This window comes from Mus caroli, unplaced genomic scaffold (genome assembly GCF_978045245.1).
Source record: "Mus caroli unplaced genomic scaffold, Mus_caroli_1 scaffold_14, whole genome shotgun sequence".
NCBI classification, from domain to species: domain Eukaryota; kingdom Metazoa; phylum Chordata; class Mammalia; order Rodentia; family Muridae; genus Mus; species Mus caroli.
In genome coordinates, this window is record NW_028227269.1 from 89454917 (window position 1) to 89472855 (window position 17939).

The 17939-nt window shown below is 39.1% G+C and overlaps 1 protein-coding gene across 6 annotated transcripts in view; it reads right to left on the minus strand.

Annotated features, from left to right (window-relative positions):
• Positions 1 to 17939, minus strand: part of Cep128 (centrosomal protein 128) — a 353781-nt gene that overhangs the window by 204281 nt on the left and 131561 nt on the right. For all 6 annotated transcript variants that reach the window (XM_085830599.1, XM_085830597.1, XM_085830600.1 and 3 more), the window contains 2 exons: positions 6989 to 7165; positions 3772 to 3831 (listed from right to left, as the gene is read on the minus strand). In XM_085830599.1, the coding sequence (XP_085686725.1) occupies positions 3772 to 3831; positions 6989 to 7165 (237 nt within the window). The remainder of the gene's footprint in view (positions 1 to 3771; positions 3832 to 6988; positions 7166 to 17939) is intronic.

A 17939-nucleotide genomic window follows, 5' to 3' on the forward strand; every position in this document is an offset into this window, starting at 1 on the left:
ACTAGGTCCACCATTGACTCACACTCGGATCCTCCTGCCTCAGTTTCCTAAGTAACGGGGATTATAGGCCAGTACCACCAGACTCACAGTAGGATTATAATTTTTAATCAGTAGTTTCTTCAAATCTTACTTCTCAATATGATCAGAAAGGAAAAAGAGCTCCAAAATAAGAGTATATTTTAAGATACAAATGATTTTCCCCTAAACTGTATATTCCTCATATGAATAACCCAAAGCATATTGCCAACAAAGAAACAAATAGTAAGATATTTTCATTTTTTGAGAGGATAGACTATTAGATGGTTATTCCTATCCTAAACAAGAATAGACACGATCAAATACTTTCCACAAGAAGAGGCAATATCCAAAAACGTGGAGTTTTATTTGAATATGTACCACCAAAGTAACACAGAAGGCAGAGGGTTCAGCAAAGTGCACCAAACCCGCCTTAGCAACTCAGGAGCCTCGGTTCTCAGGGAAAACTCAAAACCATAAGCACCCAGTTCTCTGACCTGCAACAGGAGCAGCTTCGCTATCGTCTCTCCTGCCATTTGAACTGCACCACAGAAAACACGGGCGGTCCAGTGCCTAGCATAGGTCATACTAGTAACACAAGAAGGGCCGCTCTGAGAAAGATCCCAAAACAGATCAGCACAGGGAACTTACCCACTACTAGGACATATTATTCTCTGTAAGCAAAGGAAACTGCAGCCTCTACATGGCCTGCTAGAATTTATGACAAAATCTCCTCCTTAATCTACAGGAACCACTTACCTGGCATTCTTTAATAGCTATCTCAACTCCTGTCCTACAAAGCCTTATCCTGATGCTCCATTGGTTATTTTATCTGCAAATCTGGGCTGACTCAGTTGGACTTTGCGTCTGTCCACAAAGCGACTATGATAGAAACCCCACCCAACCTGCTAGTCCCTCTACAGTTAACACTAACAAAAGAAATTCACTTAGTAGATTTATGAAAACAATTACCAACTGCCCTCTGCGGTCTTCCCAATACTGCAAGATGTCAGCATGGGCTGGCTGAATAGCCATTCTGCTTTCCATACAGTTTTTGTCCCCTGATTTCAGATCTTATCTCCAATAGTTATAGAGCTGTCTAGTCATAGTTCACAGGCATTACAGGATTGTAGCCCATCAATAACCCAAGCCATCTTTCTAGGAAATAGATTCAATTCCTCCCTAGTCAGTTGGTCAGCATGGTATTTTTTTATCGCTCCCGTTTACACTGTGGAGGGAACAGTTGTCTCACACAGTATTAAACCTGCTCTGATCAGAAGTTCAATCCCATTAAATGATAAGGGAAAACTGCTCACTAGCTCCCAAATTAAAGAGCTATGATGAAGAGTCATCTCTGCTTCTCATAATTTAACTGAGCCTCAGCAGTGAAAGCTTTCTGTTACAAAATGAGAAAGATTTTAACTTGAGAGAAAATTCTAAGGACATTGCTCTTGTTGTCAGAACTGCAGAGTTAGGAAAAAGAAAAAGAGAAATGTTAAATTAATGCACAACAGAAGTCCCCAGCCAGGGAATTCTGAGATACCAAAACACATACTTCTACATTTGCTATGCAAGAAGAGAAAAACATGAATCTGCATCTACTTCTTCAAAAAACAAAAAACGGTTGAAATGCACAAGATTGACGTTTTTGAAGAAGAGGGAGAGTTTTATACGGGAAGAGAAATTCTGTGTTCATTTGCCGTGTTTTGTTTTCTTACTCTGCTCCCTAACATGGATGGCTGACCTTCAGAGGTACCCACTGTCATGGCACCACTTCCCACCTGAATCCCCTCAACCCCTCAGCTCTGATTCCTCAATACTCTCAAGCTCTTGCCGCTGCTTTATCCATAATACGCCTGGTAACTTCTACATGCTTTTGATTTGTATGTGCATGGGTGTTTTGCATTATGTGTGTGGGTATTTTGCCTATGTGTACGTGCGTGCACCACCTGTGTTCCCGGTACCCTGAGAAGCCAGAAAAGGGTTTTAGAACCCCTGTAACTGGAGGTACAGATGGATGTGAGCCTCCATATGAGTGCTAAGATCCAAACTCAGGTCTTCTGGAGAAGCACTCGGTTCTCTGATGCTGATCCATCTCTAAAGCCTTTGCACAGTTTTTATAGGACCACGTGTAAGTGTTTAGCTCTTGCAGAAGCTTATTATGACACACCTGAAACATTATATCCTGCCATCTTACCAGCATGAACATCAGTTATTCCATTTTTCTATGCTCCTATGTCAATGTCTTCAAATAGCAACATAACACACTTCAAAGAATGTTTTGGAATCCATTCACACCTCAATATTAGCCCTGAGATTACATGAGACCCATGGTGACTGGCACAATGGATTATACAATAGACAAATGTTGGCTCAATAAACAAAGACTCTGAATGACAGCACATACAGTGGTAGGGCATTAACACTGAATCAGACAGTAGGCAATACGAGCATTCACCCTTTACATGGAAGTAAGTTATTTCCTCCTGTGAGACTTCACTTCTCTCATGTTTTCAACAAGCATAATAGGAATGGGGAGTCTAGCCCACAGGTACATACACTGTATCAGACCCAGGATTCAAGCACAGCAATCAATAATTCAATCAATCAACCAACCAACCAACAGATTGTTTTATTATGAAACTTAAATGAAATAAAAAGTTTAAGATATGTATATCTTGAAGAAAATCATTCTACAAAGAACTGAAAGTGCATAGGACTAATAATACTTCATATATTTTAGTCAGTGAGTTTGCAAATTGACCTAACATATAAAAGCACTTGGTACATATCCCTGAGTGAAAAGTCATGGAAGAAGTAGAAGAGTCATGTGAATATATGAAACATTCAGACAATAAAAGGGTATACCATAGTGTAGAATTTCAAATAAAAATAGAAAATTTAAAATTGAACTTTTGATAATATAAAACTATGTAGATGGATCATGACACAGAGAAGTTATCTTGAGGGCATAAAATAGATCCTTCTAGTCTTGTAAACAATGACCCAGGGGATGAAGGGATTTTCTTGAGAAGAGCAGAGTCAACAGGCTGTAAGGTTACAGAAGAATCTAGATGGATTAATTAAGTATGTATAAAATAAACATGAGTTGTAGCTATTCTGGCCTTTAGACACTTCCAGAGACATAACTAAATAAAATTCAAAAGAATTTGTCTCTGTTACAATCCGGTTCACGATCCAAAATTTTAATCCTTCTTTATTTTCTAATTCTTTGCCTATAATACTAAAGGTAAACAAGGGAAATTCAGATGCCTCTTACATGTACCAAAGTAACTCCGCTCTGGTAACCAAATGTTAAATCTATACTCTCAGTTATACACAAAAAATTTGGTTAAGCTAGGCTTGGTGATGTGCTCAGGAGTCAGAGGAGGGTAGATCTCTGTGGGTTCAAGAACAGCCTCCTCCTCTGCACAGTTAATTCCATGCCAGCAGAGCTAAACAGTGAGGCCCTGACTCTAAAGAAACACAAAGCAAACACACAAACACACACATATGTACATAGAGAGACAGACAGTCAGACAGACAGACAGAAAGGTAGTGGATGGGTGAGTGGGTGGCTGGCTGGGTAGACAGGTGGGTGTGTAGGCAGGTGGATGTATAGGCAGTTGGGTGGGTGGGTAGGCAGGTGGGTGAAAAGACAGGCAGAAAGACAGACAGACAGATAGGAGATATGCATGGCTAAACCAAATATGATCTCATTAATGTCATGAACATCGGGATTCCATGATGAAATACCTTGCTTTCAGCTAACCATCGATGTGGGTCATAATGGAGTTGAGGACCAGAGGTAAATACCTACAAAAAGAGAAAAGAATGTCAGAACTAGAGTTTTCTCTGGCATGAACATATATAACCAAAATTACTGACCACAACATCCAAATAATTACTTCTTAAATGTAAGGATTTGATGAGAGGAAAACTGTACCAAACACACAGCCAATTTCACAGCACAGTACAAGTGCTTGGCATGCTTTATTTTCTTTCTTTCTTTTTTTTTTTTTTTTTTTTTTTGAGACAGGGTTTCTCTGTGTAGCCCTAGCTGTCGTAGAACTCACTTTGTAGACCAGGCTGGCCTCGAACTCAGAAATCCACCTGCCTCTGCCTCCCAAATGCTGGGATTAAAGGCAGGTGCCACTACGCCTGGCTATGCTTTATTTTCAAGATGACAATAAGCAGCCAGCTCACATACAGAGACACAGATGATCCAACTGTCTAGTGGCACCATCACTGATCTTCGGAGTTGAGTCCATGAGATTTCACCTGGTACACAAACTTGTTTAATGCCTGTTTGCTTCGCCTTCAACTGCCTCTCGGTGCTGGGCCATGGAATGTGGTCCACAGAGGATTAGATGTGCCTACAGAGAAACTGAATTCTGTCTTGCTTGTCCATCTTTATATCTTGGGGTCCACTATGTTTTCTCAAAGACTATGCAGAACAGACAACTCATCAAAATGCATAAACACAAATGTTGCTTTATAGTTCAAAATACTCACAAAATTCTGTATTAAACTGTTGCCTATATTAGCTGCCCTGACTTCCTTTATACCAACTCATTTATAAAAATCTCAAAACATCTGGTTTTGCCTTATCACTGAGCTAAACTGTACTCAAAAGCTGCTGGTGTCTTTTTAATTGTAAGCACAAATTGTATTATTCCTAGTTCTTCAAATTCTATGCTACATGGGATATTTTTGCAGAATGTCTCCATGTTTTTTTATCTGAAATTATCCTTTCTTCTCTAAAGAGATGTCTATGCATATTCTCAATGATTCCATATCTCCTGATATGTCTGCATATCTGTCAGAATAACAATAGTTAATTCACTTACACTCACTTAGTACACATTTAATATCCACCACATTCCATACACAGAAGTGTTCTATACCCAGCTGTCTCTCACTTTTTTAAGTCTAACCCCATTCTCAATAGTTTTGCTTGTTTGGCTTCATTTTGTCTTGTGTTTGGAAACAGGGTGTTGCTATGTACCCCTGACTCCTCTGGAACTATGCAGACCTGTCAAGAGGAGGTGCATCTTCCTTCTGCCTGTTCCCATGCTTTAGTTAAAGGCCCGCAGCACCATAACCAATTCTAACCCAAGACTTAGGTACTCTACCTTGTCAACCAGGCTTTCTTTAATTGCCCAAATTCTCTGTTTCTTCCTCCTCTTTCAACAATGCACTGTGCTGCTAAATATCTGTGAGCATCCATTTGACAAGAACTAGACTTTCCATTTCATAACTCACTCCATTAAATCCTTACTACCCCAATTAAACCTTCACCTTGAGTAATAATAAATATTCTGATATAAGAAATACAAGCCATGCTTGTGTTTTATGATTTGCCCCACAGATTTACAAATGACTTCATGTTTAAAAGAACATTTGTAACCAGTTATAAATGGCAGAGCTATAGGCTATCCGTGCCATGGGAGCAAACCACTATGTAATGGTGAAGTATAAATCAAATACACAAGTGCTTCTACACTGCCGGGCACAGAAAGCACACTCAATGTACAACAGTGACAGCACATCAAACTGTCATGAGTAGTAAACCTCACGGAACTGTGTCGAGGACACTGTAGTGGACCTGTGCTGTGAAGGAAGACAAAAAGAGAACACGCATGTACATCCAAACACAATAAAACACGCAACGACCTCAGAGCTTGTTGAAAGGACAATTTGTTCCCTATAAAGAAACACAGTATTTAAGATTGTTCCTGTCCAGTGTCATGTAACAAGGCTTACTTATTTTCTCATATTTTCATTTTAATGCTCACATATGACTGAAATTAAATATTTAAGCAGTGAGTAAATGCCACATTGCTAATATAAGATGTTCTACATAGAACTAAGGTTTACAAGTTACTCACTCAGAGAAGCCTTAACATTTAAGTGAATGGCATTAGATAGGAAAAAGGTAAGCCATCAGACAGAAGACGCTATAGCCTCCCCACGAATCAGCTTTCCACTTAAGCCAACCCTTCCCATACTAACATCGCAGCCTTCTCACAACTCATGAGCACTGCCTCAAACGAAGGTACAAGGAATTACAAGTTGCAAGAAGAAAACTCCGAAGACCATTCTCTAGTGGAGGAAGAAAGAATAACGGAGCTCCTAAAACCAGCTAAGCACAATACCATGTCTGAGTGTGGTCATGCCATGGCTGAAAGCAATAGTTCATCCTACTATGTGAAGGGTAAGTCAAGTAGAGTAGAGCAGGGCCAGAGTCTACACTTGTAAACTGTCTACCTTCAAAGGATGCAAACACCCATGGGACAGTCATTTTATTTGTCATTTCATGACAGCCATTAATTGAGAAATGATCCATCCTTCTAAATATGGAGACAAATATACTGACTAGAATTGTTGCAAGAGGGAGAACACAACAGTGCAGCATTTATCTGATCGGGCTCAGTCAGTCCATAACAGTTCAAGTCTCACTTGAGATTTAATCACACTGATATCTAGGAGCAAGTACCGAGCCCCTCCAGATCTGGTTCTATTTTCCATACTACATTTCATGGGTAGTGAAGGATGGATTGGTTTTAAGGGATAAGGAAGACACTGTGTACACCATACTTGTCATTAAACCTCTCGTGAAGAATTCAATAGATGGTAACAACATTACTTCCAGGCTGGCATGGTGGAAACCTTGGGATCCAAGTTTCTTGACACAAAGAATGTTTTCCTTGATCAATATGCTGCCTCTTTGTTGAAGGGCTGCCTTTCACTGAGTGAGACACAGGTAACCCGATGAGACAATTCGTACTTTCACCATGACTGTGCAGTAATATGGTTTCTAACTCTAAGCAATGCAAGAGGTTATTTGTTTCATAAAAAATTCTCAAATAAGAATGTGACTACCACATAATCATGTTACAATTCCATTCTAATTACATATTAGAAAACTAACTGAAAATTTAAGGCACGTAATGTGAGAAGTCATAATTACTTTCAGTTTCTCCAATGAGTCTCTGGAGAAAGTCTTACAAGCTTCATCAATCTCTTTTCCTATTACACCAAGAATGGATTCCTGTTCCGTCTCCAAACAGAGCAGCTGATCCTTGAGCTGCAGCCTGGACTCTTCCATCCGCCTTAGGTGCTCTTCCTCATTACTTATGTATTTCTCCTGGGGTAGGAGGGGTAAAACAGAGCCTTATTAGATGGAGCCAAGACACAGTTATCTATGCAACCACACCTAAGAACTGGGTTAGAAAACATAAATGACTGGCTGTCCCTTCACTTAGCCAAATAGATATACCATAAATTGTCATGCATAAACAACTGGCAAAATTACTACGTAAATTCTATGAAAAAAATGTTGAAATATACTTTGCCATTTAATGACAATGCTATCAGTGGATCAGAAGAAAAGATAAAATCAGTAATTGATCTTATGTAGACTCTAAACATCAGTAAAATGCCAGAAATATTAATTACCAAATATGATGCTTAGTAGAATCAAATGGAGTAGGTTTCTCCATTTGAGAGACATGTGTTATCACCTAAATGCCTTCACAATGTATTCTTCCAAAGTTCCAACCTTTGAATGCTCTCATACCACACACATGAATTTAGACACGAAAAATTTAATAAAAACCAAGATGGAAACACATTCCAAGTAAACAAATACATTTAATGAAAAGAGGTTTTTCAGGAGTCCTTGAAGAGATTACAAGTACTTTGGGGTCTCCTCTAAGCAGAACAACTTGCAATCATTTCTATTTATTATACAATTCTCAATAGTTATGATTAAATAATTTCATTAAAACTGAGCATCCTTCATGTAAAAATGCAAAATCTCTAATGCACCCAAGTCCAAAACTTTAGATTTGATACTGTCAGTATGCTTCACTTTGGGTTGTGGATTAGGAATATTTAACCAATAAAGTCAATACTGTCTAAAACTCTCCAAAGCTCTAACGTATAAGTTGCTTCTGATCTTTCACATTTGTAACGTATGCATTAGAGAAATTCAAAGCCATGTAACACAGGGCTTGTAAGCAATGAAATTACTAGAGCTGTATAAATAGCAGACCACAGTCTCACTCTTGGTTAATATGTGCTCAGTCATTAAATACTAGCCTAGTACCCTCTTACTATCCAGTAAGACACAACTAATCAGGAGTAGTGCAAGGGCATCTAACCCATCTTGCATTTCAAAGAAATAAGAAAAGAAGGCCAGCTGTAAAACATTAACACTAGAGCTGCAGAGATGGATCAGCAGTTAAGAACACTGGCTGCTTTCCAGTGGACCTCAGTTCAATTCCCAGCATCTACATGACAGCTCACCACTGTCTGTAACTCTAGTTCCAAAATATCTGATGCCCGCTTCTGGCCTCCATGGGCATCAGGCAGATGCACGGTACACAGACAGACTTTTGGGCAAAACACTCATACATAAAAAGTAAAAATAAGTAATTTTGTTCCTTATGTTGAAAACAGATTCTTTTCTCAAACAATATATCCTGATTATATATTCCACACACCCAAGTGTACAAGGCCTTGATTTCATTCCCACTACTGTAAATAAATTTCTAAATTAAAAGGGACAGACGGGGGGGTGGGGGAGAAAATAAAGACATGAAGGCATATTCAAAACAGCCCGTCACAAGAACAAAATCACATTAAGCATGTGTACTCTCCCAAACTCTGAGGGACGATTCTCCTACATAGGAAATATACTTACCTATCCATAGACGTCATCTTACTAATCTAACCTTTCAAATTGTGCTACTCACACAAAGACAAGGCAAAGTTCCACTGCTAGAACAGCAGAGGTTGCAGGAAATGTCCACTTTAAAACAAGAAAGGTTGATACTATGATATCATGCATATGCGTGTCTAAAGGAGATACCCTAACTTCTTACATGTCCATGTTAAAATACACACAGAGACACACACAGACACACAGACAGCCCACTAATTTATAATTCCAAGATTAAGATATAGTACTGTAATTATAGATGCATATTTGAACATACTCCTTATGCCCCAGAACACCACTTTCTCTGGGATTCGATGATTGTAAAGAAACACAATTTTAATAGAAATACGACAACTTCAAAAATAAAGAATATGACCAAAATGCTATCTCTTGACATGTGGTTCCGTGTCCTGCTTCCTCCTTCGATGTGGCCAGGTGCCATTGTACACTGGGCTGGAAAGGATGAAGTGGAGCCCAGAACAGATGGGTTCTACGGGATCTCGGTCGGGCTGTGAGTGCCGGGGGTGGGTATCTCTCATGAGTTCAGTGTCACAGCTCTATTAGACAGCACACACACACACACACACACACACTCACAACTATTCAAAGTGAACAAGGGCTATATAAACCTTGGAGAATAGGAAGGGGTTTTTCAGGCGAATGTACACTGGCTGGGGCTTAAGGGATCAGGAATGCCTTATTTGCATGGAGAGGTGATCCAGGTTCTTGCTTGGCAGGTTCTTCTTGAGGGAAAGGAAGCTGAACCTGTAATTTCACCAAAGACTATGTGACATTTCTGAAGTAGAGGATGTGTCTGTCAGGCTTCCCTAGATAAGATCAGGTGGAGAAGAGGAAGCCCCGCTGGAAAAGGGACTGTTCCATTTTGTGCAGGGCTCAGGGAGCTGTCCGATCATGGTAAATGCCGACCTTAATATTAATAGCAGGGTATCCCGACATGGACAGGCATAGGAACGCAGACCTGTAACCTCAAAGACTTGAAGACTGAGGCAAGAAATGAAGGTTGAGCTCCTGTCTTGCCTACATGGCAATCCAAGGCAGGGGGAGGGGGAGGCGCGATAATTATAGATACTTTGTCTCAAAATATAAACAACGAGAAATATTTGTAAAGAACTATAACAAGCTCAGTTATGGTAGTGTATGCCTTTAATCTCAGCACTCCAGGGGCAGAGGCAGGCAGATCTCTGGGAGTTCAAGGCCAGCCTGGTCTACATAGTGAGTTTCAGCACAGCCAGAGGTACACAGTGAGACCCTGTCTCAAAGAAAGAAAGAAAGAAATTAAGAGAAGGAAGAAGGGAGGGAGGGAGGGGAAGAGGGAGGAAGAGAAAAGCATAATGGAGGCTACAGCTCTGTGGTAGATAATGTATCTACCATATGCAAGGCCTTGTGTTAACCCTGGTACCACAAATGCCTTCCATTTATACGTTTCTGAGATATCTTCAATCTCTTAAGAGTTCCTAAACTGCCATTTTGTTTGCAATATATTTATAGCATGAAGATAAAAACAATTTTCACACTTTAAGAAAAATGAATTTTAAATAAAGTATGCTGATAGCCTAAGTAAATGATTAACTTTCAAAAGTGATCACTTTCGTTAGCTGAAAATTAGCTTCAATAAACAAGTATGCAATGTTCCCACCCTAAGACCATCTTTAAGACAACGTTGGTGGAGGAGAGATAACAAGTAGAAAACATGGGGAAGCATACACTACTGAAGAGGGAAACTGAAGCCAGTAAAATTTAATTAAAATGTATTGGGAGTATGGCTTATTAAGCTAGAGCTAGACATATCAGCCAAGACACTATGAAGAGAAATATTCTGTTACTCAGGGAAATGGCTGACTCTAGCTGTAAAACCAGACAGTACACAGCAAATGATAAAACACTCCTGAGTCAAAATTGAACCTGTCTATCTACCTGACTCTCTAAAAAGAACTCAAATTACTATAATACTGGTGGCAAGAAGCTACGGCATGCTACGAAATGCCACCAAGTAGAGAAGGCATCCACTACCAGTTTTATTAGAAATGTGGAAACAAATTTAGCAGAGCAAATGTAAATTATTTTTTGGAAATCTTTTCTAGGGCTTGTCACAGCATAGCCATTTTGTTCAAACCTAATTAAAAACAGATATTACATAATAGTAAATTCTGTAAATTTAAGGTATAACCATATATATGTACATTGATTTTTTTAAAAAAAAAGGAAAAAAAAAAGAGCCAGTGAGGCAGCTGAGTGGGCAAAAGCACTTGCTGAGAAAACCTGAGCCAAATCCCCAGAACTAGGGTAAAGTTAAAAGGAGAGAACAGACTCTACATCCTGTGGCCTACACACACACACACACACACGCATGCACACACACACACACCATGGCACATGAACCACATATACACACATCAGTTACACACAGAAAGACACACAATAACAAATTAAATAAAAAAAAAAAGCAATAGCAACTCAGTAAATCAGCTAGAACTTCCTAATTCAAACCTAGCCATCTTGAGAGCAACCGTACTGAGAAACGAAGACAAAGAGAAGAGATTCTGAACGGCAAGAGGTCTTCGCTCATGCTGAAGTCCAGGAGCATGCAGCTTCCTCATCCACACAGACACAGTGGTAACAACAGACAGCCTCCAGCTTCACCCGGGGGCATGGGGCCATTTCCACGCCATTGCATATGATCTCACATTATATTACTTGCCATCATGTGCATCCAGTGTGGGGCTCCTCACCAATCTGGGCTCCTTTAGGCCAAAAATGCTACTTCTCTTTGTTGCCTAACAGAATATCTTAAGTACCAACCAATCAATAAATTATTTTCTATTTCTTTACAAGCCTTTCCTTAATGTCACCTTTTAGGTGTCAAGAATAATAGATCTCAAGCTTGCAGGAACTCCAGCAAGGAGTGAGGAAACAAATTCTCTGAAGCCAAGTAACTTCTTGTCTTTCAGGAAGTTTCTTTTTTGTGTTTGTTTGGTTTTGTTGGGTTTTTTGTTTTTGTTTTTGTTTTTTTCGAGACAGAGTTTCTCTGTGTAGCCCTGGCTGTCCTGGAACTCACTCTGTAGACCAGGCTGGCCTCGAACTCAGAAATCTGCCTGCCTCTGCCTCCCAAGTGCTGGGATCAAAGGTGTACCCCACCACTGCCCGGCTCAGGAAGTTTCTTTTGTCACTAATTAATTTTGAACTAATGTGAGGGCATGGGGGGGGGTGAACATTTAAACAAGCAAAAGAAAGAACACTGTAATTCTACTAGACAATTGATGTTCTAAAACAAAAAAGTGATGTTGTAGGTTACATATACGTCCACACAGCTCCTTATCTTTTATGGAGCTGCTCTGCATCATTTCCTCCTAAGGATGGGGGAAGTTACAAAGAGCAGCGCATGAAGAGTTAGCCTGAGATGCTGAGCCAAACTGCAGCACTAACAGAAGGGCAGAGAGCACACTAGAACGCAGTCTGTCTGACCTCGTGCCTTTCAAATCCCAGGTGGGAATCCCTCCAATCCACAGCAATAGCTTCAACAGACTTACAAAGTTATCCATAAAACAAACAAGAAAGTAGAAATTCAAATGTAAACTTTCAACCCCCACATAAGGAAAGTTATGCTTGGCTCTGGCCTTTCAGACCCCTCTCCTAAGACATCACTGAATAATACAGAGATCATTACCAGCACAATCAAAGGGTGTGCAGTATGCATTGGCATATTCCTAAAAATTAATATTCACAGTAAGAAAAGAGAATACCTTCTCGGGGGTACTTTCTGCATTTGCTGTGAGGATTATTCTGTGATTATTACGTATTTCTCTCAAGCTAAATGTCTAGAAAGAGAAATAGCATTTGATATTTAAAAGTCATCTACTTCTGATGCATTTCGACTTCTGAAACAAAATATGGCCAGGAAAACAAACAAGTGGAGTTTTAAATAATGCACTCAGAATGTGTGTTGCTTAATTTTCAGAAGAAAAAAAAGATACACCGTGTCTCAAAGAGCAATATTTGAACACTTAGTTATGTCTCATAAAGCACAGGCTCTTTTCCTCTCCCTTTCCCTTAAAGCCTGGCTCCTCATGAAAGACAAAAGGGAGAGGGGGACTTGAATCATCAAAACAGATAGCTAATGGGTACAACAAAAATACCTCCTGTTGGTTATGACTAAAATCTACACAACACTGCTCGGCCATCATCTAATGAGAAAATAACTTGAGTCAATGAGTACTCTACAGAGCAAGGACAGAAAAATTTACTAAAAACAAACATAGGCACCCGTTTTATGTTCCCTTATAGTGTCAACCAGGGCCAGAAAGGCCTAATTAACGTCCAAGCAATCACTGAAATGGGTGTAATGTGAAATGTTCATATGGTCCTGGTTTGTATACCATAGCAGGTCATACACAGGATTACTTGGCCTAATATTTATTATGGGGATCAAAGGCAAATGCAGGAAGAAAAAAACAAACAAACAAACAAACAAACAAACAAAAACCCTCAGACTACGTGAACAGGATTTTAGTGGGAAGTGCCTAATATGTTTGCTTTCCTCCCCATGCCTGAAACTGACACCCATGAACTGAAGTGGCTGGCCTCCCAATCAACTCAAGAACTAATAGGACTGGCAAACGTGGGAGTTTAGTACTTTTAGAAGCAGCCTCTGTGGGGTTCAAGAGGTGGCTGGGTAAGTAAGTGCTTGCACTCCAAGCACAAGAATTGTCTTAAAGTCGCCTCTTAGGGGTCAAGGATAGCAGGTCCCAATCATACAAGGACACAGCAAGGAGCCCAAACATCCAGCACCCACGTGTAAAATCCAGATGTGGCAGCATACACCTGGAACCCCAGTACAGGAAGAGGGAGACAAGATTTCTGGGCCAGGCTCAATGGCGCATACCTTTAATCCAGCACATGGAGAACAGAGGCAGATGAATTTCTGTGAGTTCTAGCCCCAGCGTGGTCTGCAGAGTGCATTGCAGGGCTACAGAGAAGAGACCCAGTCTCTAAAACACAACAAAAACCAAAGATTCCTGGGGCTTGCTGACTGGCCTTTCTAGCTAGATCAATGGGTTCTATATCAGTCAACGGAAGACCCAGTTAAAAAAAAAATAAGGTGAACAATTGAAGAAGATACCCAACATCTGGTCTACATAGACACATACACCTACATACATGTGAACATGCGCACACACACACACACACACACACATACCTCTGAGGAAGCTGTTGGTACAGAAGGAGTTCCAGTGGAACAGAGGCTGAGGACACCTCCAACACCAGTGCTCTAGATCAGAGATAAAGGTTGCTGGTTCTGTGCCCCCTGATTTCTTGCCCAGTTCTCAGCCACGGCTGAACGGATAAGTACAGCTTTGGCCTTAACACAACACTGTATGCTCACTTCACTTTTGCATCCTGATTTTTTTCTCAATAACTGACATATTACGTCATCCAAGTGTTGAGTCCCTTAATTCTCTGCTAAAGTCAAAGGCTACTTAGAACTTAATAACAACTTATTCAATTAAATGTAAATTATTCAAATAATGAATAACAAATAAATTATTTAATTACTGACTATTGAAAAATATTTTGTTTCTCTTTTAATTCTACCATTATCACTTTAACTTACTGTTTTTAAAAAGGCAGAAATCTAACAAAAATTCCTTCAAACATCTACTTAGAGCAGCGGTCCTCAACCTTCCTAATACTTTGACCTTTTAATACTGTTGTGACCCTTTAATGCATGTCGTGGTGACCCCCAGCCACAAAATTATTCTTGTTGCTACTTTACAACTGTAATTTTGCTACTACTATGAATCATAATGAAAATATCTGATATGCAGATATCTGATATATGACCCCAAAGGGGATGTGTGACCCACAAGGTAAGAACTGCTGATTTGGTGTCTGTGACCTAAGATGGTATTCACTTAACATGTGCTAACTATAGCTTTTTTCCTACTAACACAACTTACAAAATACAAAATTTTAAAAATACTTAAATTACCAAAGAAAGAAAATGGTGTGCTTAAAGTACCGCTAGGCATGAAATAGGCAATGCTGACAGGCTCACAGGATCTCCTTTATTCTCATTCCTCTAGAAAACTCTGAAGTCATGAGCTTCTTCTCCCTGCTCCATCCAACTGCTGAGCCGGAAGCAGGAGAGTGTGATTTTGCTAAGTAGTGAGTACTGCACACATCGCACACTCAAATATTTTCCCAAAATCTAACCACTGAAATCATAAGCAGATGTCTAAATAGAAACAAACTCCAGTTTTTTTAACTGACAGATAACACTGAATGCTTTTATTGTGTCTAACACATTTAATGCAGTGTGCACACATTGCGGAACTGCGCTACCTCAGTGGTTAGCGTGGCTGTTGTGAGATCACTCACTAATATCTACCCTCTTGCCATCTCCATAGCACAGAAACCTGACCTACTCATTCACTTCTCACTTCACAGAAACATTTTATAGGGAACATTTCAGGTTTTAACTATGTTTTTGTAATAAAAATCAGTAAATATTTCCATCCCAAAACATGTCAAAGGAAAACATAAAATAGCTGGATTCAACTACGAACTAGAGTCAATGCCATAAATTCAATAAAAGACACAAACATGATTCATTTTCCTGACACTAAATAAAGGAGAAAATGCAAAAAAAAAAATTAAAAAATCTGTCTCATACTCTATCTTCACTGTTTCTATCCATTGCCAAGGCAAGCTGTCATATTTTTTTCAGTTTTAGAGTCCAACACTGATAACACTCACAAATATGAATGGCAAGTATCATTTGGCAGGATCCATTTCTATAAGAAAATTACCCCCAGAGTTCTGTCTAATATAGACACACCTTTCTTTACACATGATTTAACTAAAGCATTTTGCAGTAACAAAACCACACCTCCACGAGTCATGACGCACCAATACATACATTCCCCCTTAGATGGCTCAGTTTGTGACTGTCCGGTATTTCCTGACAGTTTATTGAAGTTACTCTCATCCCCATAATGAGTTAATAGAGAAAACAAGGTCCTCTAAAGACAACTCAGGGCAGCTACTAAAAGAAGCAAGTATCCTTTATATAGGAGAGCATCTCAGATAAACTCTAACATCTGCAGACAGACCAGAGAAGGTTCCTATGAGTCTCATACAAGGGCAAGACAGAATTGGTCACATGCCTCCTACTTCCAAAGGAGACATCGGGCAAGCTGATTCATCTTCAGGCCGGGTCCTATAATGTTTTAGGTAATACAACCTTTGCCACTAGTCCACTATTGCCTAATAAACTTAACAATGCTAGCACACAGACTTTGCAGTATATAAAACTGACAAACCTGAAGGACTTGAAAGGAGAAAGGTGAAATGATGGTGGTCAGTACCTCTCACTTTCTCTACATAGCTTGAGGAAGAAGTATATTTAATAATTCTAGTTAGGATACTCAAGGATGTGTGTGTGTGTGTGTATGTGTGTTTTCTCTAAAAACATATAATTTCTCATATTATTATATACCCGAGACAAAAGTAAGTCACTAACACTGAAAATAAATGTGCTTCAAATGTTTGTTTCAAAATTAGAAAATTAACACTGAAAACATATCTTCTATGTTTTCGCCATTTTTCTCAGTGGTTATAAATATATCTGCAGGATGGAAAGATGGCCCAGACATTAAAGGCTAGGCTCACAACTAGAAAGATAAATATATCTGCATCAACTATTGGATATGTTATTTAACAATATGGCTACAGTACAAATTAAGAAAAAAGCCAGTGCATACAGTATCAACATAATAATCTATTAAATACTGTCAGAATTTTAAGTGCTCAATAATTTTCAAATATCGTACAAGCATGTTCAATATTAAAATCTATCTCAGTACACAAGCTAAACAATCTACACAATTACTTTGAAACCTCTAACAGCATCATTCATAAATATCTACCTATTAGAATACAATTTTTAAAATTAAATCAGGTACAGTTCTGCATACTTCAGACATTTAAAAAAACAGATATTATTACCCACTAACTCTATTAGATCCTCATATGCTAGTGAAACCAATATAAATATTTCTCAGATACAGTGAATACTATTATGACTTTTGAGACAAATACCAGCAGAATCAAAAGATTAACATCAACAAATCATTTTAGAACAATGAAAGAAATAAAGAATTTTTCCCATAAAACTTAAGCTAAAGAAATAATGAACTTTAGTAGCAGTACACATAAAAGAAAATTAATTCTGTAACATTTCAAAAGAGTGTTCTGCCTGGTAAGAAGCTTAACAAAGTCTGAAATGTATGTGTAAGCATTCTGTGGGTTATATAATACGTGTCCCCTTTGTAAGGGACAATGAAAAATAACACTTGACAAAGTATAATCAAATGTTAGAAAAAAAACATTTTTAATACATCACATCTCCACTAAATCTATGAGTAAGATGCAGAAGGCAGTTACTCAGTGCACACAAAATCACAGCAATCGTCCACCGCCAATCAATGTCATAATTGTTGCTAATGCTTTATAGGAATTTTAATGAGTCTTGCCATTTCTTACCATAGTTTATGACAAGAAATAAAGGACACAAACAGAATGGTATTTCAAAATGTGTGTGCGCGCTCGCGTGTGTGTGTGTGTGTGTGTGTGTGTGTGTGTGATAATTCATGTTAATGTTAAATACGTACAAGTAAGAATACTGCTGTTACATAAAGGCCTCCCTTTGTGTTATAACATGGCCAAAGGATATGCTGTTCATCTGTTTCACTCCATGAAACCACATCTGTCAAGTCATTGTGTTGCTCCAGGAGTGACTTAAAGGCTGCTAGTCCTTAGCGTTTCCATCACTTATATAGATTTTTTTTTGTTTTGCCTTATATTTCTGTTACTATTGTTGTCCCCTCTGATCATGGTACATGTGGTGTGCACAGACATGTGCCTATCACTTAGCTAGCATGTGACAGACCTTTGTGCCTTATCCTTGTGTGATGTCTCTCTTCTAAAACCAACTACTGCCATAAAACTGCCCTTCCATCTATTCCTTCAAACACTTGTGAATGGACTGCCAAATCGGTCAGTATCAACTCTGTGAACCATCTGTATCAAATGATCAATACTATAGTTCTAAACTTTTCACCAGCAAAGTCCTATGGCTTTATTAGGTGACAGCAAACGACTCCGACTCCGACTCCTC